We start from the raw sequence: 27763 nt of genomic DNA on the forward strand, positions 1-27763 counted from the left end.
GGGATGGGAGGAAAATGACAGCAGAAAAAAAAATTAATGAAATGCAATGGAAGTTCTGAAATATGGGATAATGGATCTTTCATAATACTGGCTTTCTACACAGAAATAGAAACTGCATTTTTTGCCTCACAAAATCTAAGGGACCAAAGACAGTTTTAAATCATATATAGACACACCAAAGCTTGTGGAGGAAGTGGGAGGCTAAAATCATCCAAGAACATTTTGTTTTATATTCTATAATTGAATTTTCATGTGTTGATGTTTATGAAAGCAACCAATATGGGATGTACAATCTCCCAAACAAAATTTCTAGGTGTACCTTGGTACCAGGATGTACATACTGATACAAAGGTTGGCAAAGAGTTGTTAATGACAGTACGCTACTGTAACAGGATCTAGAAAAGTTTGGCAGATGGACTGAAAAGTGGCAACTCAAGTTTAACATTGACAAATGCAAAGTACAGCATATGGGTAGCAATAACCCCAGATTAATGTACAAACAGTGCAGTACTACACCTGGGTAGTGGAGAATAAAAAAACCTAGGGGTAATTGTGCAGTCAGATATGAAGTTTTTTGAGAAGTGCAGACAGGATACCAGAACGGCTCATAGGGTCTTGTCAATGATATACAGAAATTTTACTAGTAAAGGATAAGGAGGTAATTATCCCTTTGCATAAGGCAATGGTCAGGCCACACTTTGAGTATTGCATTAGTCTGGAGGCCCCATTTTCAAAAGGATGTAGAGCTGCTTGAATGAGTACAGAGAAGGGCAACAAGATTGATGAGGGGAAGAACAAAGGGGGCTGTTACCAAGAAAGGCTTGTAAGTTCTGCAAATTGCAGCATCTGGAGACTAGGCACCTACAAGGTGATCTGATTGAGGTGTATAAGGCTTTGAATGGTTTCAACAAGCTTGGTTTCAACAAACAGATCTACATCTATCCTAAAATGAGGTTTCCAAACCTGTATACAGTATTCTAGATGTGATCTAACCGCTCCTTATATAATGGTATAATCACCTCGCTGTGTCTGAGGGTAAAGTTCCTGTATATCGCTACTAATTTGAGTTCGATACTATCCAAAAGCTATGTTATTAGGCTTTTAGTATTAGTAGTGCAAATAATGCAAGAAAGCTAGTTTTACAGCATCAGCCAAAAAAAAAAAAAAAAAAGAAGAAAAAAAAAGAAATCTCACAATCATCTCCTCCAACAGTTTGATGAAAGTTTACTCCAACAATCAATTACCCATTGGCTGAAGGTAAACTTCCACACATCAATCCTGCAACCATCTTTCCTCCTTTTGAATTTCTGACAACTCATATGTGTAGTCTGAACAAGAAGAATTCTAACAGCATTAAGCTTGCTTACGATCCTCCAAACTTTACGATTCCTGGATCGTAAAGTATGGAAGAACATCACAGAGCAAGTCCGAAACCCTGCGGCACCTACAGCAGCATACTGGTTGCGTGGCCAACCACCTCCCCCAGCTGCCAGCTAAGGACCAAGAAGAAGAAGAAGCTTGCTTAATCCATTCAAATCTTAAAACACCTTAATCAGATCACTTTGCAGGTGTCTTGCCTCCAGACATTGAAATTTGTAGAACTGAAGCCTTTCTTGGTAAGAGCACCCACCCCCTTAACAGTCTTGCTGCCCTTCTCTGTACCCATTGCAGAAGATTTACACTGTTCTGTTCCTAAAATAGGGCCTCCAGACCTGTATGCAGTAGTTAAGTTGCAACCTAACCATTGCTTTATATAATGTGATAATCACTTCCTTATCCTGCTAGAAAAATTCCTATACATCAGTGACAAAAACTCCATGAAGTATCCTGGCAGCCTATCTGCACTGTTCAGAAAACTTCCTATCTGACTGCACAATTACCCCCAAGTCTTTTTCATTTTTCACCACCCTGAGTATAGTACCTGGGATTATAGAAATTGGAACATTATTCTGGGATTACTACTACCCATATGCAGTACCTTTCATTTATCAATCAAACTTCAATTGCCATCCCATCTGCCTACTTTTTCTAGATCTTGTTGCAGTAGCATACCTTGATTACTGTCATAAACCACCCTGCCAAACAGGTGGCTAATGACATACCAACTAAGAAATACCATTCAAGGCTTTTATTTAAATGGAGTCAGATAAATTAATGTGACTCATGACAGAGTAGAAAAATGAATGGGATACATATAAATTATCAGGTGATACAGAAGCCTATGGTAGACAAACTAGTCTGCAATCAAGCCACAAAGAAGGTTAGGCAAGCTAAGGTAGATTATGGAAAGTCTTTGGCAAAGGATACAAAGGAAAAGAGCAAAGACTTCTTTACTTATATACACATTAGAAGGAATGGGATGAATCACATTGGTCCACTTGATTTCAATGGTTAACCTGTTGATGATCCTGCTCAGGTTGCTGACAAGCTGAATATATATTTTTCATCAACATTCACACATGAGGGATTCTTTAGGGAAGGCGATGCCAGACATTTATCAAAATCAAACAAGAACTATATGATTTTGTGATAACTGAGAGGAAAGTGGAAGAGGAATTGTTGAAGCTAAAGATAAAAAAGGCACCTGGATTGGATGAGATCTATCCAATTATATTAAGGGAGGCAACAAAAGACGTATGCAACCCCTTAGCTGTAATTACGAGAGCATCTCTGATTCAGGGGAGTCCCTGTGGACTGAATATGTGTGAATGTATCCCCAATTCACAAATGGTGATCAAAATTACTCATGCAGTAATTACAGGTCTCTATATAATGCATGAGTAATTATAGAACTGTTAGCATAACTTTTGTTCCAGGGAAAAATAAAGGAGTCACTGGTTAAAGAAGTAATGCAGGACCATCTTGGCAGGAATACAGTTACATTTCAGTCACAGCATGAAGTTAATGAAATAATTCTGATATCCATATAATCGGATTTCAGGAAAGATTTTTATACTGTTGTACATAAAAGTCTGCTTTAGTATAATAAGAGGTATTATCTGATCGATATCTCCTATATTCTTTGTTACTTTTAGTAAATAATACAGGCATTACCTTGATCTCTTTATAGGAAGATTTCTTATCCAACTCTCCTAGTCCATCACGTAAATTAATTAAAATACAACGAATTTAATAAACTACATTTTAATGTGTTCCATAATGATAGCTAAGCCAGGACTTAATAACCGGGAATCACTGTTGAGGCCCCAACCCAACCCCAAAACTATCAACCGTGACGCAACCATCAGTATAGGAAAACATTATGTCAAATTTACTCATAGTAGAAAAAAATAACTAAATAAGAAATACGTGAAGACAGATTTTTTTCTCCTTAAGTTAGACGGAAACTTTTCAATACTTCGTATTCACACAGGTGCTGAAGGCTACCACATCATAGTATCCAATCAAATTGGTCAGAAAAAACTTCTCCTTAACAAACCCATGCTGTGTCTGAACTATTGCTGCTGTCTTGTCTAGGTGATCCTGTATCACCTCTTTAACCAGTAACTATTATTTTCCCCAGAACAGAAGTTAAACTAACAGGTCTATAATTATTTGTGTCACCCTCTGTGAATTGGGGATATATTTGCACTTCTCTATTCCATGGGGACCTCCCTTAACTGTAAAGATGCCTCATAATCATGGCTAAGAGTTTGCTTACTTCCCTTGCTGCCTCCTTTGTTATAAATGGATAGATTCCATCTGCCCCAGATGCCTTTTTTATGTTCTCCTAAATTTCTCCTAAACTTTGCTCTCAGTTATAACAAAATCACTTAGCTCCCTGTTAGAGTTTGATAAACTTCTGGCATTCCTCTCCTTGAATAACTCCTCATGTGTGAATGTAGATGCAAAATACTCATTAAATTTATCAGCTACTTGAGCAGGATCATCAATAGTTGAACCATCTATGTTCAGTGGACCAATCTGATTCATCCCATTCCTTCTAGAGTTTACATAAGTAAAGAACTATTTGCTGTTTTTCTTTGCATCCTTTGCCAATGATTCCTCGTAATCAGCCTTTGCCTGCCTAATCTCCTTTGTGACTTGATTACAGACTAGCTTATATCTGTCATAGGCTTCTGTGCCGCATGATAATTTATATGCATCCCATGCATATTTCTTCTCTGTCATGAGCCTCATTAATTCATCCGACATCCATTTAGGCTTGAACCTTGAACAGTATTTTTTAGTTGGTACGAAAAGCCTAGTAGCCTCCAAGATTAAGTCCCTGAAGGCTTCCCAACTTAGCATTAGCAGAGGCATATGATGCAAGAAAGCAAGCTTATTCAGCATCAGCCAAAAAAAACAAAAAAAAAACACACCACTCCCATTTCACCCCTCCATTCGCTCGAAATACCTGTCCAGTTGAGCCTTAAATTTGTTTAGGCTATCAACTTCAACAACAAGTGATGGAAGTCGGTTCCACCAACCAACCACCCGTTGGCCAAAGGCAAATTTCCGCACGTCTATCCGACATCAGTCCTTCCTCAATTTGAATTTATGCCCTCTGAGCTGATTATTCTAAGCAAGATGAAGAATCCCATTGGCATTGAGCATGCTCAAACCATTCAAAGCCTTATACACCTCTATCAGATCACCTCGCCGGTGCCTAGTCTCCAGACTCTGTAATTTTAAAAACTTAAGCCTTTCTTCGTAAGAGCAACCCTTTGTTCCATTCACTAATCTTGTTGCCCTTCTCTGTTCCCGTTCCAGCAGCTCTACATCCTTCTTGAAATGAGGCCTCCAGACCTGTATACAGTACTCAAGATGTGGCCTAACCATTGCCTTATACAAGGGAATAATCACCTCCTTATCCCTGCTAGAAAAATTCCTGTATATCATTGACAAGACACCATGAGCTACTCTTGCAGCTCGTCTGCACTGCTCAGAGAACTTTATATCTGCCTGCACATTTACCCCCAGGTCCTTTTCATTCTCCACCACTGTCAGTGTAGTACAGCAGAGTTGATACGTTGCTCTGGGGTTACTGTTTCCCATATGTAGTACTTGACATTTGTCAATGTTAAACTTCATTTGCCACCTCTCAGCCCATCTGTTCAACCTTTCCAGATCCTGTTGCAGCAGCATAGCGTCAGTGGTGTCCTTAACAACCCTGCCAACCTTTGTATCATCTGCAAACTTGGACATTAAGCTTGATATCCCATCATCAATATCATTCATAAACACCGAACCCAACACTGAACCCTGAGGAACTCCACTAATAACATTAGTCCACGTTGAGCAGTGTCCATTGATTACCACTCTCTGTCTTCTGCCACTCAACCATCCCCTTATCCATAGCAGCAATTTGCCTCCAATGCCACACTGCTCCAATTTGTGCAGCAGTCTTCCATGTGCAACAGTATCAAAAGCCTTTCTAAGATCCAAATATATAATATCAAAGTTATTTCCTGCATCCAGTTCTTTTGTGACTACATCATAGTATCCAATCAAATTGGTCAGGCAAGACCTGCCCTTAACAAAACCATGCTGCGTCTGAGCTATAACTGAATTCTTGTCTAGATGATCCTGCAGTGCTTCTTTAACCAGTGCCTCCATTAATTTACCTGGAACAGAAGTTAAACTAACAGGTCTATAATTACTTGTGTCAGCCTTTGATCCTCCTTTGTGAATTGGGGTTACATTTGCACATCTCCAGTCTATGGCTACCTCCCCTGAGTCCAAAGAAGCTCTCATAATTATGGCTAGGGGTTTGCTTACTTCCTTTGCTGCCTCCTTTAATATAACTGGATAGATCCCATCCACCCCAGGTGCCTTTTTTATGTTTATCCTCAACAATCTCTCCTCCACTTTCCTCTCAGTTATTACAAAATCATCCAGCTCGCTGCCAATGTTTACTTTACCTACGTCATTCTCCTTCCTGAATAACTCCTCATGCGTGAATGTAGATGCAAAATACTCGTTTAGATTGTTAGCCACCTGAGCAGGATCCTCAACTGTTGAACCATCAATATCCAGTGGACCAATCTGATTCATCCCTTTCCTTCTTGAGTTTAAATATGTAAAGAACTCTTTTCTGTTTTTCTTTGCATCCTTTGCCAAGGATTTTTCGTAGTCTGCCTTTGCCTGCCTAATCTCCTTTGTGACTTGGTTACAGACCAACTTATATCTATCATAGGCTTCCATGTCACCCATTAATTTGTATGTATCCCATGCATTTTTCTTGTCTGCCACATGTGTCATTAGTTCATCTGACAACCATTTAGGCCTAAACCTTGAGCAATATTTCTTAGTTGATATGTAAAGCCTGGTAGCCTCCAAGATTAGTTCCTTGAATGCTTCCCATTTTGAGTTTGCTGTTGGTAACATCATCAGTTGGTCCCACTGTATAGAATTTAAATACTGTCTCAGACCATCATAGTCGCCTTTATGAAAACAAAAACCCTTCCTTTACCTCTGATGGTAGTTACCTCCTTGAGTAAATCCCACTTCAACACACTGTGATCACTGCCACCTAGTGGTTCATTTATCTGCAGATTCTTAATGCATGAAGAATCACTACTGATAATCAGATCAAGAGTATTGCTCCCTCTTGTTGCCTCACGAACATGCTGATGTAGAAAACAATCATCCAATAAATCCACAAAAGCCTTGCTAGTGTGCGAGTGACCAACCCACAAATTCCAGTCAATATCTGGGAAATTAAAATCCCCCATTATAAAACTCTCTGATTTACTGGCCCACTCTATTTCCCTGTACAATATCTTATTATACTCATCAGAGTCATTAGGCCTATAGCACACTCCTACTCTCAATTTTGATTTCCCTATGCTTATGTCACACCAAACTGACTCGACACTGTCCTGTCCATCGATGTCGACTGGCTTCACTTCCTTGGACTTTCCTATGTGTTTCTTAACTAATAGCATAACCCCTCCTGTCCTGTCTATCCTTTCTATACACATTGTATTCCCCAAATTCCAGTTCCGCATTCCTTATATCTGTGTGACACCACGTCTCTGATATCCCAACAATATCTGCCTTTGATGTTTTGAGCAATACCTCAAATTCATCAAATTTATTTACCAAACTCCTAGCATTGGTGTACACGCAGGTATACATGCACCTGTTTCTATTGTTGGCTATCCTAACACAATCCATGTGTTTACTTGTACTGCAATGACTCCCAGCAGTCTCTGAAATATCCTGCATCTTGTTTTTCAGGCTTCTGCTCATTTCAATAGAAGCAGTGCAAGAATCACTTCCACCTCTGCCAGTGGCTACTGTTAATCTATTAGTCCTTGTATCCCCCCCAACTAGCAGTTTTCCGACCCACCTAACTCTGCCTCGACAGCATCAGCAAAAATTCTTGCACCCTTTCTATTTAAGTGTATCCCATCCCTGCAGAAGCAATCTCTCCTGTTAACAAGTACAGTCCAGGCTGAAAAAAATTCTACCCCTTGAGCCTTGCACAATCCCTCCAGGGCCGAATTGATCGACAAGGCTCTCATCATATACTCCCTCCTATCGTGTCTGGGCAGAATTGCAGACACTTTCAAATTCAACCCTAATTCACGGCTTTTTTTCAACAGTGACCTGTACTTGCTATGTAATTCCGCCGGTCTCCTACTCTTAATATCATTAGTGCCAACGTATACAACTATATCACCTTTTGTGCCCTTAAAAGATGATATCCGCTCTACAACGTCATCAACCTTTGCCCCTGGCAGACATACCCTGGTCCTATTCCACCTATCCTTTTTACAAAGCATGTTCCCCGCTTCCCTGACAATAGAGTCACCTTGGTAGCATCATCAACTGATCCCACTCCATAGAATTTAAAACTGTCTGAGACCTCTGTAGTCACTTTTACGAAAGCAAAAACCTTCCCTTTACTCTTGATCGTAGTTACATCTTTAAGTAAATCCCACATCAGTACACTGTAATCACTGTCACTCAGTGGTTCCTTTATCTGCAAATTCTTAATGCATGCATCATCACTGCTGATAATCAAGGGAGGAGTTTGTTTGTTCGTTATTTGGTTTTTAGGAGCATTAGCAACTAAGGCCATATTGCTCCGGGATATGCAGTGGTCATTCCCTGACCTTTCCACATCCTCCGTATTTGGTGGTGACGGGTTCGAACTCCGGTCTAATCAAGAAGCGTGTGCTATGCACTGCTGCTCCTTCCCACCTGGCTATGGAGGTGCCTGGAAGGGAGGAGGGGTTATGCTGTTAGTCAAGAAACGCGCAAAGTCTAAGGAAGTGCATCCAATTGATATTGGTGGACAATGCAATGTTGAGTCAGTGTGGTGTAACCTAGGCACTGGGAAAGGGAAAATGAGAGTAGGTGTGTGTGTGTGTTATAGGCCTAATGAATCTGATTAGTATAATGAACAATTGTGCAGAGAAAGAGTGGGCCAGTAAATCAGAATGTCTTATAATGGGGGATTTTAACTTTCCAGATATTCACTGGAACTTGTAGTTTGGCCATTTGCACACTAGCAAGACTTTTGTGGATTTATTAGATGACTGTTTTCTACAGAAACATGTTAGACAGGCAACACGAGGAAGTAATACTCTTGATCTGATTATCAGCAGTGATATGCATGCATGATGGTAGTTACATCTTTAAGGAACGTGCAATTTCCTTAAAGATGTAACTACCATCAAGGGTAAAGGGAAGGGTTTTTGGTTTCGTATAGATGACTACAGTTGTCTCAGACAGTTTTTAAATTCTATACAGTGAGATCAACTGATGATGTTACCAATGGTGAATTCTAAATGAGAAGCCTTCAGCTGAGGACTTAATCTTGGGGGCTACTAGGCTTTTCATACCAACTAAGAAACACTGTTCAAGACTTAGGCTTAAATAGATGTCAGATGAATTAATCAACGGGTAGTTGATTGCTGGAAGAGACTTCCATCTGTTGCTGTGGAAATTGATAGCTTAAATAAATTTAAGGCTGAACTAGACAAACATTTGGAGTGACCAGATGGGTGAAATGAAAAGTTTTTTTTTGGCTGATGCTGTATAAGCTTGATTTCTTGCATCATATGCCTCAACTAATGCTAATGCGGCTCATGGCAGAGAAGGAAAATGGATGAGATGCATATAAATTATCAGGCGACACAAAAGCTAGACTGTAATCAAGTCGTAAAGGAGATTAAGCAGGCTAAGGCACATTATGAGAAATCTTTGGCAAATGATGCAAAGAAAAAAAGCAAATAGTTCTTTACTTATATAATCTCTAGAAGGAAAGGAATGAATCAGATTTATTCAATTAACATAGATGGTTCGACTATTGATGATCATGCTCAGGTAGCTGATAAACTGAATGAGTATTTTTGCATCTGCATTCACACATGAGGAGTTATTCAAGGAGGGAAATGCCAGAAGTTTACCAAACTCTAACATGGAGCTAAGTGATGTTGTAATAATGGAGAGCAAAGTGGAGGAGAAATTGTTGAAGTTAAACATATGAACAGCACCAGAGAGTGGATGGGATCTATCCTGGTATATTAAAATATGCAGCAAAGGAAGTAAGCAAACTCTTATCCATATATGAGAGCTTCCTTGGACTCAGGGCAGGTCTCCATGGACTGGAGGTGTGAAAATGTATCACAAATTCACAAAGGGGGTTCAAAAGGTGATATAAGTAACCATCGACATGTTAGTTTAACTTGTGTTCTGGGAAAAATAATGAAATCATTGGTTAAAGAAGCACTGCAGGATCATCTAGACAAGACTTCAGTTATAGCTCGGATACAGCATGGGTTTATTAAGGGGAAATCTTGTCTGACCAATTTGATTGGATACTATGATGTGGTCACAAAGGAACTGGATGCAAAGAATAATGTTGATATCTTATATTTGGATCTTAGAAAGGCTTTTGATAGTGTTGCACATGGAAGACTGCTGTACAAATTGAAGCAGTATGGCGTTATGGGAAAGTTGCTACAATGGATAAAGGGATGGTTGAGTGGGAGACAACAGAGAGTGGTAATCAATGGACACTGCTCTTCATGGACTAATGTTATTAGTGGAGCTCTCCAGGATTCGGTGGTGGGCCCATTGATGTTTTGTGTATTCATCAATGATACTGATGAAGGTATACCAGGCTTAATTTCCAAGTTTGCAGATGATACAAAGGTTGGCAGGGTTGTTAATGACAGTAAAGACATTATGTGCAACAGGATCTAGATAAGTTGGGCAAATGGGCTAAGAAGTGGCAACTGAAGTTTAACATTGACAAATGAAAAGTACTGCATATGGGTAGCAGTAACTCAAGAGAAATGTACCAATTGTGTGCTACTACATTCAGGAAAGTGGAGAATGAAAAAGAACTGGGGGTAATTGTGCAGTCAGATATGAAGTTCTCTGAGCAGTGCAGATGAGCTGCCAGAGAAGGTCATAGAGCCTTTTCAATCATATATAGGAATATTGCTAGCAGGGACAAGCAGGTGATTATTATTATTAGCTATATGGTGCAAGGAAGCCTGAGACTTATATGCTGCATTAGCAAAAAAAAAATTCCCAAGTTACCCTGAGAGAGAGAGAGAGAGAGTCAAAAGGGAATCACCAAGAAAAAGGAAAATGATAATATCCGGCTTAGGACCCTGGCTGTGCCAAGCTCATATTCACCAGATGTGAGCATCTTTATCCCATTGTACAAGGCAATGGTCAGGCCACACCTTCAGTACTGTGTACAGGTCTGGAGGCCTCATTTTAGGAAGGATGTAGAGTTGCTAGAATGAGTATAAAGAAGGGCAACAAGATTGGTGAGGGGAACAAAGGGGTACTCTTACCAAGAAAGGCGTAAGTTCTGCAAATTGCAGTGTCTGCAGACTAGGCATCTGCGAGGTGACCTGATTGAGGTGTATAAGGCCTTGAACTGGTTGAGTAAGCTCAATACTGATAGGATTCTTCCTCTTGCTTAGATTACAAACCTGAGGGGACACTGATTCAAATTGAGGAAAGACAGCTGTAGAATAGATGTGCGGAAATTTTCTTTTCGCCAGCGAGTAGTTGATTGCTGGAACAGATTTACATCTCTTGTTGTGAAAGTTGATAGCTTAAATAAATTTAAGGCTCAGCTAGACAGGCATTTAGAGAAAATGGATGGGTGAAATGGGAGGGTTTTTTTTTTTGGTTGATGCTGCATAAGCTTGCTTTCTTGCATTTAATAGTTTGCATTTAATTTTCATTTAATAGTTAAGTTAATTAATCTATTGCAGTTATAACAAAATCACTTAGCTCCCTGTTAGAGTTTGATAAACTTCTGCATTCCTCTCCTTGAATAACTCCTCATGTGTGAATGTAGATGCAAAATAATCATTAAATTTATCAGCTACTTGAGCAGGATCATCAATAGTCGAACCATCTATGTTCAGTGGACAAATCAGATTCATCCCATTCCTTCTAGAGTTTACATAAGTAAAGAACTATTTGCTGTTTTTCTTTGCATCCTTTGCCAATGATTCCTCGTAATCAGCCTTCGCCTGCCTAATCTCCTTTGTGGCTTGATTACAGACTAGCTTATATCTGTCATAGGCTTCTGTGCCGCCTGATAATTTATATGCATCCCATGCATTTTTCTTCTCTGTCATGCGCCTCATGAAGGAGCAGCAGTGCGTAGCACACGCTTCTTGATTAAACCGGGGTTCGAGCCCGTCACCACCAAATACGGAGGATGCGGAAAGGTCAAGGGAATGACCACCGCATATTCCCGGAGCAATATGGCCTTAGTTGCTAATGCTCCTAAAAACCAAATAACAACAAAATAACAACATGCGCCTCATTAATTCATCCAACATCCATTTAGGCTTGAACCTTGAACAGTATTTCTTAGTTGGTATGAAAAGCCTAGTAGCCTCCAAGATTAAGTCCCTGAAGGTTTCCCAACTTGGTAACATCATCAGTTGATCCCACTCCATAGAATTTAAAACTATCTGAGACCTCTGTAGTCAATTTTACGAAAGAAAAAACCTTCCCTTTACTCTTGATCGTAGTTACATCTTTAAGTAAATCCCACATCAGTACACTGTGATCACTGTCACTTAGTGGTTCCTTTATCTGCAAATTCCTAATGTATGCGTCATCACTGCTGATAATCAAGGGTATTAACTCCCTCTGGTTGCCCCTCGAACATGTTGCTGTAGAAAACAATCCTCCAATAAATCCACAAAAGTCTTGCTAGCATGCAAGTGACCAACCCCAAGTTCCAGTCAATATCTGGAAAGTTAAAATCCTCCATTACAAGACATTCTTGATTTACTGGCCCATTCTATTTCTCTACACAACTGTTCATTGTACTCATCAGCATCATTTGGCCTATAATGTACTCCTACTCTCATTTTCCCTTTCTCAGTGTTTATGTCACACCAAACAGATTCAACATTGCACTGTCCACCCATGTCAACTGGATGCACTTCCTTAGATTTTATGTGTTTCTTAACTAGCAGCATAACCCCTCCTCCCCTGTCTGTCCTTTCTGTACACATTGTACTCCCCAAATTCCAATTCTGCCCTGCTTATGTGTGACACCACGTCTCTGATATCCCAACAATATTTGCTTTTAATGTCTTAATCAGCACTTCAAATTCATCAATTTTATTTACTATACTTCTAGCATTAGTGTACATACAAGTATATAGGCACTTGTTCTTACTCTTAGTTACCCTAACACAGCCCATGTATTTACTTGTTCCATGATGACTCCCTGCACCTTGCTCTCTAGGTTGGTGCTCATTATAATAAAAGCAGTGCAAGAATCACTTTTGCTTCTGCCTGCAGCTACCGTTAATCTTTTAGAGTGTGAATCCCCCAAAACCAGCAGTTTTCTGACCCACCTAACACTGCATTGACAGCATCAGCAAATAGTGTATCCCATCCATGTAGAAGCAGTCTCTCCTGTTACCAAGCACAGACCACGCTGAAAATAATTCTACCCCATGAGCCTTGCACAATCTCTCCAGGGCTAAATTGATTGACAAGGCTCTCATCATATACTCCCTCCTATCATGGCTGGGCCGAATTGCAGACACTTTCAAATTTAACCCTAACTCGTGACTTTTTTTCAGCATTGATCTGTACTTGTTAAGTAAATCTGCAGATGTCTTACTCATTAATGCCAACGTGTACAACAATATCACCTTTTGTGCCCTTAAAAGATGATATCTACTCTACAACATCATAAATTTTTGCCCTTGGCAGGCATACCCCGGTCCTGGTCCACCTATCTTTTTTGCATACTATATTCCACGTCTCCCTGACAATAGAGTCGCCGACAATAACTATTTATCAGCTAAAAATAGTTTAATTAATTATGATACTTTTAAAATACTTTTTGAAAACAGAACACTTCATAGTTTAAACATAAACAAGTTTTTATCAATAAAGTTTTATTGATAATGTCTATTCTTTGATATTTATTTTACTTTCTTATTCTTTCTCATTTTTTTACTTTATTTTATTATTTTTGATTATGACTATTCCTACTTGCCTCCGTAAAATATCTCAACTGTTTAATATGGTTCTCTACAACACTGCTATTCAATTGTAGTCATTAACTATGTGGTCCATTAGACAATAAGCAGCCTTAATTAGAGATCATGAGCTGGCAGTATAAGATGCTGATTTGCTGAAAGAAGTCAAGGAAAGCTTCAGAATAACTGAATTTATAATTAATTTTAAAAATTATTATAATATTGAAGGCTTGCTTTTGAATAATAATTTAATAATTAATTTTAAAGTTTAATTAAAATTGAAGGTATATCTCTAATATTTTTCCACAAATGCAAAAAATTCTAGTTACACTTATTTTATAAAATAGATTTGCTAAAGATATGATCCTGCCTGACCGATCTTATTAACTTTCAAAAGAACTGGTACAAAGAATGATTCTAGCATCATATACTTAGATTTTACTGTAACACATGAATGTCACTTTTATAAATTAGAGTAATATGGCATTAGGGGCAAGTTACTAATATTGATCAAGGGCCAGTTAAGTTTTTTTTTTTTTTTGTTAGTTATTGGCGCATTGGCTTCTGTGGCTATAATGCACCTCCCAAGGTTTTTTTTGCCGTACTCTGATCCATGCCCGAGGCAGGATTCGAACCCGTGACCTTTGGATTGCCAGGCAGGCACTTTACCCACCCAGCTGGCAGCCAGTTAAGTGACTGAAAAAGAGAGCAATTATAAATGGCTGCTTCTCTTCATGGACTAATAATATTATTATTATTTTCAGTAAAGCTTTTGAGTGCAGTCTGACCAATGCCAGATTTTCTGGAGCCCTGGTGCATATATTTCTAGAAGGCTTAAAAATAAAGTCACAGCAGTGTCCTCTGACTTTATGTTACTGGGGTCCTCCACAGTAAATCCAAAAGGGCCTTAACCTTTATGTTTTTAACATTTATTAATGATACTGATTTCAAGTTCAATACTTTAAGTCTGTTGATACAAAGGTAGGCAGGCAGGATAGTTAATGATATTAATCAGGGTAAACTGCATCAATAAGATTTAGATAAACTAGGCAGATGGGCTAAAAAATGGCAATGAAGTTTACCATTCATAAGTGCATGGTAATGCATTTGGGTGGCATTAATCCAATAATAACCCATCGTTTGAGTAGTAGTAAACACAAAATAAAATATCATTTGAGTTGCACCAAGCTCAAAGTAGTTGATAATGAAAAATACCTAGGGCAGGGGTGTTGAAGTGTTTTCAATAGTGGTACACATTATTAGAAATCTGTGTTTGTGTAGACCACGTGAATTTTTTATTGAAAACAACGGCGAAGGAAAACAGAATCCAGAGGGAAGGGAATGACCCAGACAATCACACATATGGAATATGAAGGAAAGGGCTAGGTTTATGTACAAAAAAGAGTCTGTAAAACTGGCTAAGAGTGAAGATCCTTGGCAGCCAACCTCCTGGAATGAGGAGACAGTATAATAGATGGATATCTTTTGTACTGTTGAATACTCCAGGGTATTGGTTTTGGCAAAAGGACTTTGTAATCAAAGTAGCTACCATAAGTGCAAGATTAGAAGGGGTATACTTTCCTAACATTAGGTAGGGTGCAGGCACCCTAAACACCAACACAGCTTATGGAAGAAAATACCTTTACCAGACCAGCTCACCTTTTCCTATAAAGAAATGAGACTAATTCCCAGCTCCCTAGATGATGTCCAGGCCCAGGGAAGGACACCCACCTCCCTCTCTCTCTCCCCCATCACCTCCCTTGTGGATACAATTCTGAATAGTTCTAAATACTTCATTTAGATGAAGAAATGCTTTCTCCTGTATTTGCAAGATGCTTTTCATTTTAGTATTTGAAATATTTTTTAATTTATGTTTTTGTGTATTACATAAATTTATAAATTTACACTGCATTTTCAAAGAAAAAGATTGATTTTCAATACAGTTTTATGGGGGGGGGAGGATTTTATTTTTGCAAATTATTTTTTTCTTGTGGTTATAATTTTCAATTGTCTATCACTGTTTAGAATAGACCAAATGTCGACGGACAGCTCCAAGAAAAAAAAAAAAAAAACTCAGCATGGACCATGAAACTAATCTAAATTATATATATATATATATAAAAGAATGTGTTGAAGAATATTATGAAGTATGGTTGTCATCTCTTGGTATGATTTTTTTTTGTTGTTGTTTTGTTTTTTACCGTTTACTTTTAAATCCTAATAAACAAGTATTCTTTTAGACTATGGCACCATCTTGAACTAATCTAGCCTGTTCAGAAAAAAATAAATAAAAAACAAAGGGCAAACAGTAATTTTCTACTGCATTCTAGAAATCGCACTGTCGAAACAAACATCTTAGAAATACAAATAAGATGATCGAAAAAGAATATACTGTATATATCTAGGAAATAGTTTTGTTTGTTTTTTTTTTTTTTTACTTCATAACAGTAACACATTTGCTTGTTTACTTGAAATTTATGTGAACATTCTAAGGAATGAAAACGCGTGGTATTAGAATAAACCATGTTGCGGTTTCACAATACATTCATGCAAAACCCGGCCAATGTTATAAACGGAATCTTTCGGTAGGGGAGAGGTGTGTCATTCTATTTAAGCCGCTTGACGAAATACACACGTAGTCACATTTGCTTACAAAATGCCTTAGCCTCGTGTAGAATTTGGGGTAATCTTCTTAACAGAAGTTGTAGATTAGTTTATCTCTGGATATATGAGAAAGTTCACTTGATATGGTTTTAAATTTTCTATCTGTTTACTTTTCCTGATGTCATGCACAATAAACATTTCGTAATGTTTTCCAGATAGGTCAGATTTTAGATGTGATTACCAGGTTGTTTTAGTTGAATACTGTACGGCTGTAAGTGATGAAGGAGGTGCTTTATTTTAAAACTGTTATACTATAATTACTACTTTATCAGAAGGATATTTAATTTATGCAGTCTTACCCAAGTCAAAAACGATGAGTTTCGGCCGTCTGCTAGAAGACTCAGCTGCAGCCATTGTCACGATCTCGCTGTCAGTAGTATGTGCTGTGATAGGGCGAGAGTTTATGAGCCGACGTAAAGTCATGGTTGGAATGGAAGATTTGCCCGTTGAATTATTGGCAAGAATTTTTATGTTTTTACCGGCCAAAGATATTGGTAATGTTTCTCAGGTTTGTCGTACTTTCTACGAAGCAAGTCGCATTGAATCAGTATGGCTGTACCGTTGTCAAACTGGTAAGATTATTTTTGATAAATAAGTGAGGTTATTGGGGTCATTATTGAGTTTTAAAAGATAGCCACAAGACACAAAAGCGCAAGTTTAAATTAAAAAAAAAAAAAAAAAAAAGTAATAGTAATACCAGCTTTAACAACAACCATAAGCTAAGATGTACACATTCTCTTATTTGACACTAGTAAATTGAAAGTGTAAGGAAAATTAAGTTCATAATTTCCTCATATAATTATATCCTGGATGGTTATGCAGTTCTTGTGAATGAAGCATTTGCAAAATGTATAAAGTTTTATAGTTTTTCAGTGTGCCCTATATTTGTGGCGTATACAGTACTTTATATGTTTCCTTATTTAATGTGATTAGACCGTTAACCTACAAAAAAGAAAAAAAGTAACTTGCAAATAAAACGAGATACTAAACTATAATTTAAAATTTTTATGATAGATAGTGCAAATAAAAAAAACAAAGCGAATTTATTTATTTTAAATGCACTTTTCCTTGAAGAAAGCTGTTACAGATCCATATCTGAAATAATTTGAAATCACTTTATTTCCACCCTCTGTCCACTCTTCATTCTTCATTAGAAGGTGGAGACCATTTAAAAATAAAAATTTGAAATTCCCTAGGTGGTTTCCATCTCCCTATTTTTTTCTCTAGAGATATAAAATCATACTTTGTTTTAGTTTCATTAAGGCAGGATTTCTCAAACATTGGATTGTGCCTTTCTGGTGTATTCCACTGTTGATGGAAGCCATTGTATAGGATGGTTTGTGCAAACTGTTAAAATAAAATAGAGCCTCAGTATATTAAAATTGAATTCTAAGTAATGTGTAAACAACTTGAAACTAGTACTGCAACATAGCAAACAAAAAATTTCATGGAGTCTTTTAAATATTGTTTTTCTGTGCTGCTGGCATCATTGCCTTCGCACGGTGTTGGTAAAAATATTTGTGTAGAGGGACAATATCTTGAAGATCATTTATACATTTGGCAATTATGGCATGTTTTTTTGTAGAAAAATAAGTCTTGGTCAACCTTGCTTTGGGTAGCCCATGTGAGCACAGATAATCAATCTGGAAAAAATTTGTTGATTCCTGTATGTGTAGATTACACTTGTCTTGTAATTACACTTGGGAGATGTAAAAGTCAGTGCAAGAATTTTCTTGAATCACTACTATTCCTCATTAAGGATGCACATAGTAATTAAAATAGAATTATCCAGACATTATAGAAGAGGGGAAACCACTCAACATAAAATATGTTCACATGTTTGTTGACTTTTGTCAGGTCATGATCAAAATTGCTGTTATTTGAATCATGGTCCATCAACCTACACATGCTTGTTTTATTGTGACTGTCACTGATTAAAGCATTTTTGGAAGTCTTCTCTTGTGAATGCTTTTAGGCATTCACAAGAGAAGACTTCCCATTGTTTTCTGTTGGGAGCTTTGTTCTCTATGTCATATCTAGGTATATAAATTTAACGCTGAACTAGACAAACATTTGGAGTGACCAGATGGGCGAAATGGGAAGGTTTTTTTTGCTGATGCTGTATAAGTTTGCTTTCTTGCATGATATGCTTCAACTAATGCTAATGCTAATATTGACTAACTGAAATTAACCATAAAAGTACCTTGTAAAATCCTTGCCTCATATTCGTATACCGAAGACTCATGATCATTATTATAATTTTTGATAAAAATGCAGGATCCAATACAGCTAGCCTGAATGATTTAAATAAAATGAGGATTTGATGCTCTCTTTGATCTCGAGTGAGAATAGCACTCGCTTTCCTTCTGATCAAATCCTCAATCAAAATGGCCTGAATCAAATTCAAGTGAAAGAGACATTTCTTCAATGGTATCTCAAATGGTCAGTCATTGATCTGATTGAACGGTGGTGTGGATTTCATTGATGTTTTGATATTTTTTGGATGTTAGCATTAGCAGAGGCATATGATGCAAGAAACCAAGCTTATATAGCATCAGCCAAAAAAAAACCCTTCCCATTTTACCCTTACATTAACTCCAAATGCTTGTCCAGTTCTACCTTGAACTTATTTAAGTTTTTGACATCCACTATGACAGATGTAAGTTTGTTCCAACTATCAACCACCCACTGGCTGGACAAATTTCTGCGCATCTATTCTACAATTGTCTTTTCCTCAATTTGAATTTTTGTCCCCTCAGGGTGAGTAATCTGAGTAAGAGGAAGAATTCCATCAACATTAAGCTTGTTCAAACCATTCAATATACACCCCAATTAGATTACCTCGCAAGTACCTAGTCTCCAGATGCTGCAATTTATAGAATTTAAGTCTTTCTTGGTAACAGCAACCCTTTGTTCCACTCACCAATTTCGTTGCCCTTCTCTGTACTCGTTCTAGCAGCTAAAATAAGGCTTCCAGATCTGTATTCAGTACTCATGGTGTGGCCTAACCATTGCTTTATACAAAGATACAATCGCCTCCTTATCCCTGCTAGAAAAATTCCTATATATCATTGAAAAGACACTGTGAGCTACTCTTGCAGCTTGTCTGCACTGCTCAGAAAATTTCATATGTAACTGCACAATTACCCCCCCCCCCCAGGTCCTTTTCATTCTCTACCACACAGTTGATATGTTACTTTGGGGTTACTGCTACCCATATGCAGTACTTTGCATTTGTCAATGTTAAACTTTAGTTGCCACCTCTCAGCCCATCTGCTCAACTTTTATAGATCCTCTTGCAGTAGTGTACTATCATTACTGCCATTAACAACCCTGCCAACCTTTGTATTGTCTGCAAACTTAGACATTAACCCTGATATACCTTCATCAATATCATTGGTAAATACAGAAAACAACAATGGCCCCAACCCACATCAGCACACTGTGATCACTGCCACCTAGTTCTTTTATCTGCAGATTCTTAATGCATGAAGAATCACTGCTGATAATCAGACCAAGAGTATTACTCCCTCCAGTTGCCTCTCGAACATGCTACTGTAAAAAAACAATTATCCAATAAATTCACAAAAGACTTGCTAGTGTGCGAGTGACCAAACCACAAGTTCCAGTCAATATCTGGGAAGTTAAAATCCCTTATTATAAGACAATCTGATTTACTGGCCCACTATTGAATGGCAGCTGCTTCTTTTGCATCTTCAAGAGAAAAATTTCCCTACAAAATCCTTGAAACCACTTAAACCCACTGTTTTTAAGTGGTGTCAAAGGTTTTGTAATTATTTCTCTAAACTGTAATGAGCATTTCATGTGTTTCTGTGACTGACTTTCCAAGTTTACAACATTTTATGTTCCACATTGTTCACATTTCATCATTTTCAGTACAAGTGATAAACAAGAAAAACAATTTTTTACTCAAAGCAGCTTTCACCTAGTCTGGTACATAATTTAAAACCTGGTGAAAGAAGGTGGAGACATTTAAAGAAAAAAATTTGAAATTCCCTAGGTGGTTTTCATCTCCCCATTTTTTTCCTAGCTGTTACTATGTGTCTATTGCTTATATTCCAAGAATTATAAGACCATTCAAGGTTTGAAAAAAAAAGAAAAAAGTTCAGTAAACATTTTGATCAAATTTTGTATGTAGTGCATTAAAATTGCATAGGAACAAAGATTCCTTTTTTTTTTTTTTTTTTTTTGGTTGGGGAAGGGATGAAACTTAGAGAAAATTTCATGGCTGGGAACATAAATTCTACTGTCGTCTAAGGAAATATCTTCTAAGAAGACAATAACTTTAAGAAGATATGTCTCTTAAAGACACATCCTTTTTGGAGAATTCAGTGAGTCAGCTAATTCAGAAAGTACTTTGTAAAATTTTGGCCTTGAAGCAGCAGGGATTGAATTCCTTTTTAGTTATTTTATTTCATATAGAAAGGCATACTGTTGTTGCAAATTGTGACTTAATGAAAAATATGGTTCCAACCAGAACAACTTAAATCTGCACTGGGGTCCATATAGATATTTCATTTGGTATGAGCTTACCTATCCACATACAAATTAACATTATTTAATTGGTATATTCAATATGATCATGGTCAGAGGACCTCTGGCCAATGATCAGCTTATTTAGATGTTATTGTATAATCATATTTGCAGTAAATATGATCTCTTTTTCTTTTTTGTTTATATTAGCAATCAATTATACACACACTGGCCAAAAAAATATGCACCTTTGTATTAAGACAGTCACAGACAGAAGAAATGTTAATCAATGCAAATAGCTGCAAAGAAAACTGTGACATGGGATGATGATGTGTTGCCATGTCGAGTATAAAGACTACCCAGGCTGTTCGACTTAGTAATCTGAAGCCAGAATGGGAAAACGCATGATCTATCTTACTGAAAAAGTCTTATCGTGGGTGTACGTTTAGCAGGAGCCATGATTCAAGAAAAAGATATAACTGGTGGTGCTCCAAAAGCATCCAATCAAAGGTTTTTAATGCCTGGAAAGCAAGTAGTTCTTCCACATCTCAAAGGTGTAAATGTTGCTGAAAAACAATGTCATAATACTCTAAGGAGGACTGTATGAAAAATGGGACGTCAAGTGTGTAGAAAATAACATCTGATTCCAACCAAGCCCAGAACTGCCCTATTTCTATACTTTGTATGGGAAATTGAAGGAATTGGGTATTGGCAGTTGCCTGCCTATTTGGAAGCCACTTGTTTCAGAGAAAAATCTACTTGCAGTGGCGCCGAGAATGGTGTGATTGGGCAGTGGAACAATGGAAGTCATGTGGTCAGACAAATCACGATACACTTTGTTTTTGTGCTGATGGTAGGCAGAAGGTGTGGTGAGAACCTCACAAAACAATGGACTCTGTTTGCCTTGTTAAAGACAACCCAAGCATCTTGAAGCACAAACTGGGTCTTGATACTGGTGGAAGGTTAAATATCATCCAGTGAGTACCTAAATTTTGTATCAGATCTACTGCACACACCAATGTTATACTTTTATCCTAAAGGTGATGGTCACTTGATGGATGATAATGCAACAGTGTATCATGCTAGAATGGTTTGGAGAACATGATACTGGTTTCCATCATCTTACCTGGTACCCATATTCACTTGATCTCAAGAATGTGTGGGATATGCTGGAGAGAGCTATTTGGCAACAAAGTCCTCTTCCTTCAATTTTGTCACAGCTGCGCGATATTTTGCTGGAAGAATAGTTACAATTAGACCAAACCACATTAAAACACCTTATAGAATCCATGCTGTGCCACACACTTACCAATAATTGAAACAAATGCAGTCCAATTCGATACTGAATAAAAGTTCATATTTTTTGGCCAGTGTGTGTATATTGCAATTGGAAGCTATCTTTAAACACTCAAGGACTTTTTTTTTTTTTCCATTTTCATCGAAACAGCCAAGGTGTATTGAAATAATTTCCATACATGCTCAGCCTGCATATATAGAAATTTTGTTCAGATAGTGGGACAAGACTACTTATTCTGCTTTGTGATGAGTATATTCAATTTCTACCTTAAACTCATCTATTTTTGAAAAAAAAAAAAAAAAATTTAGTAGAACTTTTCCCTGGATTATATCTTCAGAAGAAGAGGTATCAACCTTGATATAAAAAATTCATTTTTAAATAGATTCCAGTTGTTCCATTTACTTTTATAAGTTATTTAAAATTTAAATATTTTGCTGTTGTGATAAGAAGTTTAGTATTTTATTTTAGATTTCAAAATCTCAGCAGCACATAGCTGTGGATTTTCCTACCATGATATCTATGTTACTGGTAAGTATTGTTTGTAAAGCAACTTGTAGACTCCATTCTTGCATGTGTAGTGGAGCTTATATTTAAATAGATGCTCAAGTATAGTAATAGATAATGATTAGCTTAGTAGGATTTGGATTTTGATTTGAAAGTTTTTTTGTTTTTTTTTTTTTTCATCATTAAAACTAATATTGGTAGTGTCAAATGATTTCCAGGAAGCCAGCTTATATAGCATCAACAAAAAAAAAAAAAAAAAAACACTTCCCACTTGTAAAAACACTTGTATGGAGATACACACTCATAATTTTCCCAGTTCTTTTTACAGCAGTCTTTTATGTAGAACAGTATCAAAAGCTTTTCTAAAATCTAAGTGTACAATGTAAAAATTATTTTTTGCATCAGTTCCTTGTCACTGCATCATAGCATTTAATTGTAATGGTCAGACAAGATTGCCCTTTAACAAATTCACGTGCTGTCTGCCATTCTTTCAGTGAAATTATAAAATGATAATTAATTCAAATAGAAATCCAACAAAATTAACATATACTGAGATAGCTTTACAGTACCTTGTTTGCACATCATCCTTACCATGTAGCATAGTCTGATATGTTGCAGCATAAACTCCGTAATGTGCTGTGGAGTGTCCATAAGTGTGGTAATCCTGATAATCCCACAGCTGCTGGGTGTTCAGTGATACTGATTCCAGGCATTGAACAGCTCATTTCATATATATTCAAATTGAGGTGAGATTGAGTGAATTTGGTGGTCATGTGAGGATGGAGAACTTGATGGAATTCCCTTTGAACCAGTTTAATATGATCACAGCCCTATGACATGGAGCATTATCTTTGTGAAAGATGCTTTGGTGGTCTGAGAAGACAGTCTTCACTCACTATAAACAGACGCAAATGGACAGGAGTGAACATGAGTCTCCAGCCAGCCAGATCAATAGTTGCCATGAGACCTAGAGTTTTCCATCTGAACATGCTCCAAGCCATTATGGTTTCCCTGTAAAAATCCCCTATTGTGCAGCAGAATTTGAATCTCATGTTGAGTATTCTTCACCGTTCTGTCTGTGTGGTGCAATGGAAATGTGATTCATCTGACCAGGAAACCTGTTCCAATAGGTATGCTCCTGGGTTTACTGTAGGTGCATTTGCTTGTAATGGATCTTCAGCAGTGGTATTTGGGTGAGCTATTGGCTGCATGGCTCAAATGTGCTAGTATCTGATGCATAGTCCACTTTGAAATACGTTTGACACCCATGTTGATTTGCATTGTGAATTGCTATAATGTGGCATGTCTGTTCTACTGGACAGTACATTGGAGCCTACATTTGCCTCTTTGGTCAACAATGGATGGCAGATCTGTATGAAACTTGTAGCTATTGATTCTTTCATGGTTGGTTCACTCTTGATACACATCAAATGGGGCTATACAGGTGACCCCCACTTAATGCTGATAATTCGTTTCCGAAAAACCGAGCACTAAGCGAGCACCATATTCCCGTAATGTAACATATGTATTTGTGAGTTGCAGTCTATGCCCATTGGATATTTCCTAATCAATAATAAACGGTAGCGAAAAGATGCACAAATGTCGGTCAAAATATTTAATATTAAAAATCTGTACATATAAAATATTCTCTGTTACATACGTATATAATTATGTGGTTAGTAACTACATTACGTATCAAAATTAAACTTAAAATTCCAATTAAAATCATGAATTTATTAATCCGATGGCCCTGGGCTGTCAAGTTTTCGTAACTTTGGTCAATTTTGGGTTGTACTTTGGCTGTCTTCTTAGTAAAATAAAAGGGGTTTTACTTTAAAATACCCACAGCATTACCACCCAACAATAAAATCAACCGATCCTTCACTACTTTGAAGCTTGGCATGTTTTTTTTTTTTTTAGGTGAGCTTTCTTCAGATCATCATATAGGCTAATCGCTTTTTCTTTAATAATATTTAACTAAACGGAGTTTTGCGTTGGATATTATCTTCAGTAAAATTATTTAAAAGTCTCTCCATTTCAATTATACAAAGGGTACTAGGAAAGTTTTGCAATACAGCTTTGTTTATTTAATTTTTTCAAAGTAATTTCCTCTACATTCAATACACCTCTCCATCCTCCGAAACCAATCTTTAAACCAGTTCTGCCAAGTTTCACTAGGGAGTAAAGCACACTCGCTGTCCCAAGCCCGTAGAAGGTCCTCATCACTGGAAAACCGCCTCCCTTTTAGCTTCATTTTCACATGCGGGAATAGTGCAAAGTCGCAGGGAGCAAGGTCTGGACTGTAGGGAGGGTGCTCGAGAAGTTTCAGTCCTGTCGTGGTCAAATATTCGGTGCAGGCTTTGGTGCGGTGAGTTGGAGCACTTTCATGATGGAGGTACCAGGTGTCCATTCTTGACTTTGGCCACAGGTTCTTCATAGATCCAATGACTTTAGGCAGGCATTGTTCAGTATACCACTTAGCTATGACTGTCTTCTGCGTGTCCAAAACGACACGTTCCACAATTCCACTCGATTTGAAAAATACAGCTATCATTTTCTTCTTTACAGATCGGGATTTTCTGACAATTACGGGTGTGTCGTCATCATCAAACACCCAAACTTTGTTTTGAGCCTTGGTTGGCAGATTGTAAAAGTACAGCCAAGTCTCGTCACCTGTCACGATGTTGTTCACATACCGAGATTGTCCCTTATCAAACTTTTTTAACATCTCCCGGCACCAAGTCACGCGTCGTGTCATCTGCTCTTCAGGCAGTTGATGCAGCACCCAGAGAGAACAAAGTTTCTTCACATGCAAATGATCTTGCAGAATCGAACGAATTGCTGGTGCATTTAGGCCCAAAGTATCCTCTATCTGTTGGTAGGTCACTCGCCTGTTTTGTTTTCGTCAAGCATTTTCCTCACAGCAGCAATTTTCCTCCGTAACTGACGTTCGTGGCCTTCCCGGCCTCTCAGAATCCTCCAGAGTGAAATTTCCCCTTTGGAATTCTCTATACCACCTGAATATCGTTGTACGATGTGGACAATCATCATCTAGTGCAAGAGTCATTTCTTCTAAGCACTGGTCTACAGTTAAACCACGCACGAAATTATACCGCAAAACTGTCCTTATCTCATTTCGTGACCACGATGCCATCGCAAGCACTTTACACTCTCACTACTAATGAATAACTGAGCCCATGGACTTGGCGCGGCGGCTACTATGCACGTATGAACATGTCTCAACATGCAGCAACAAGCAGCTTCCTGTGATTCATTGTTGCGTCATATTGCAAAACTTTCCTAGTACCCTTTGTAATAGCCGGCCCAGTTGCTTGCAGTGGAACAGCTGTCTTTCCTGCTGCTAAAATTAATTCTTTATTTTTTGTAATTGTTCTTACAGTTGAACCTGCCAGTCCTAAATTATGGCACACATCCACTTGTCATTGAACGGAATCGATTCGCTTCAAAACGTATAATTTAATTTTAAAATTCAGTATTTTTCTTACCTTAGTAGGCTTCATACTGCATCCAGACGTTGTTCCTTTTTAATACTTATCCGCCATTATTAATCTTCGAAAATGTAACTGTGATACAATGTTCGAGTAAACTGTCCGTTACGGACAATGTCTAACACTGTACCAAGTGATGACTAGACTTCAGATAAATACATATAACGCAAATATTACAAGCAATATACTTGATCATTTTTTTTTTAAATGTTGATCTCGGAACTACGTAACAAGTCACAATGGTGCAATTTAGTGTAGGAGAAAATTTCACTGAGCATGGGAAACTTTGCTATTCACTTTCAAGCTGTCGACTTCATCAGATGAAACATTTTTGTTAAATATGCCAAAAATTCAATCTGTACGCTGGTAAAAGAGCATTATAGTGAGTTGTGACAGCGTTAGAGTGAGATATGGGTTATAATATAAGAACAGTGTTATAGTGAACTGCGTTGTAACGAGGGCCTGCTGTATAGGAATACTGGATGAAGGTAGCTGTGTCCGAGATACCCTCACCTGCTAATGAGGTCTAGCAGTAATCTCCTATTGGAAATCAGATAGGCCAGAGACATGACCTATTCTTTGCTAGTTTACTGAATGCTGTAGTGGCAGACCCCACACATGAAGTCACAGTTGGAGGGGGGGGGTTCCTAATACAAAGCTGTGTGTAATAATTCTACAAATGGTATTTTTAAGTGTTTTAAAAGAATTATCCATCTGCTTTCACTTCCCTCACAATTTAAGGTTAATGGTTTTGATTGTAATGTTCATGAGAATGTTGCATGTATGCAATATTTTTGCATTACTCATTCCTATAAATTACTTTCTGTAAAACAACTTTTATAAATATGATTACTAAATAATTGTTAACCATAATGTTTACTGATACAATAGATTATATTCCAGATGTGATGAAAGAGAATGAAACCAAGTTACCAAATGAAAGAGGATTCCAGGTGTAATGAAACCTGCACACCTGGAATTCTTTATTACTTGGTAACTAGAAAAAAAAAGGGGGGGGCGTGCATCTAACTGGGCAAAAGATCAACTAGTACTACATCATCGTGCACCTCTGTAGCCAGGTTGGCAGGAGCAGCAGTGCGTAGCACACACTTCTTGATTAGACCAGGGTTCAAGCCCATGACCACCAAATACGGAAGATGCGGAAAGGTCTGTCAGGGAATGACCACCACATATCCCTGGAGCAATATGGCCTTAGTTGCTAATGCTCCTAAAAAAAAAAAAAAGTACTACATCAAGAGTAGCAGAACTGTAAACATAGTTGTTACCCAATAGTGTTTTCTTCTGATTTCCTATTTCATCCATAATTCTACCTACATTTTAAAAATATATTCTTTAATATTTGTTATTTTTAAGAATGAATGGAAATAAATATCATACAGTTATTGCATGGTTTCATTTTATACATAGTTGTGACAATATAAAGCAAACATAGGTTGCACGAGGAGCATCATTTTGTTGCACCTCATTGTGGAACACTTCACAGCAAGTTGCCCTACTCTTTAAATGAATAAAACTTCTCCTCCGAGTAGTATATTGTTAATTATTTTTAGTGGACTGTCATCACTTAGATAGCACTGTTTCAGTGATAGCATCTCCTTGTCTGTGGATAAACTAGTACCCAATGATAGCTGACAACCCAGTTTAAATTAATTACATAGGCAGTTGCAATGTGTAATAAGTTAGGCAGGATGCCTTGAGCTGCAGGAAATGTATATAACTATAATGATAGTGCATAGCATCATCATAGAGTTAAGTCTCAACTGCATTGTCAGCTCTTACACTCAGGGTGCGTGCCCACTCGGTGCCTCCGTAGCTGGGTGGGAAGG

The 27763-nt window shown here is 37.7% G+C and overlaps 2 protein-coding genes across 2 annotated transcripts in view; one reads left to right on the forward strand and one right to left on the reverse strand.

Annotated features, from left to right (window-relative positions):
• LOC150078925 (magnesium-dependent phosphatase 1-like) overlaps positions 1-16486 on the reverse strand; it is a 112384-nt gene extending 95898 nt beyond the window's left edge. The window contains exon 1 of the mRNA XM_090382340.1: positions 16412-16486. The gene's annotated coding sequence lies outside the window, so the exon portion shown is untranslated. The remainder of the gene's footprint in view (positions 1-16411) is intronic.
• LOC150078926 (F-box only protein 31-like) overlaps positions 16419-27763 on the forward strand; it is a 94584-nt gene continuing 83239 nt past the window's right edge. Inside the window, exons 1-2 of the mRNA XM_090382890.1 lie at positions 16419-16684; positions 22372-22431. Coding sequence (XP_090239016.1) covers positions 16426-16684; positions 22372-22431 — 319 coding nt within the window. The 5' untranslated portion in view covers positions 16419-16425. The remainder of the gene's footprint in view (positions 16685-22371; positions 22432-27763) is intronic.

This window comes from Mastigoproctus giganteus, chromosome 10 (assembly GCF_048544385.1).
Source record: "Mastigoproctus giganteus isolate SK-2022 chromosome 10, ASM4854438v1, whole genome shotgun sequence".
Lineage (NCBI taxonomy): Eukaryota > Metazoa > Arthropoda > Arachnida > Uropygi > Thelyphonidae > Mastigoproctus > Mastigoproctus giganteus.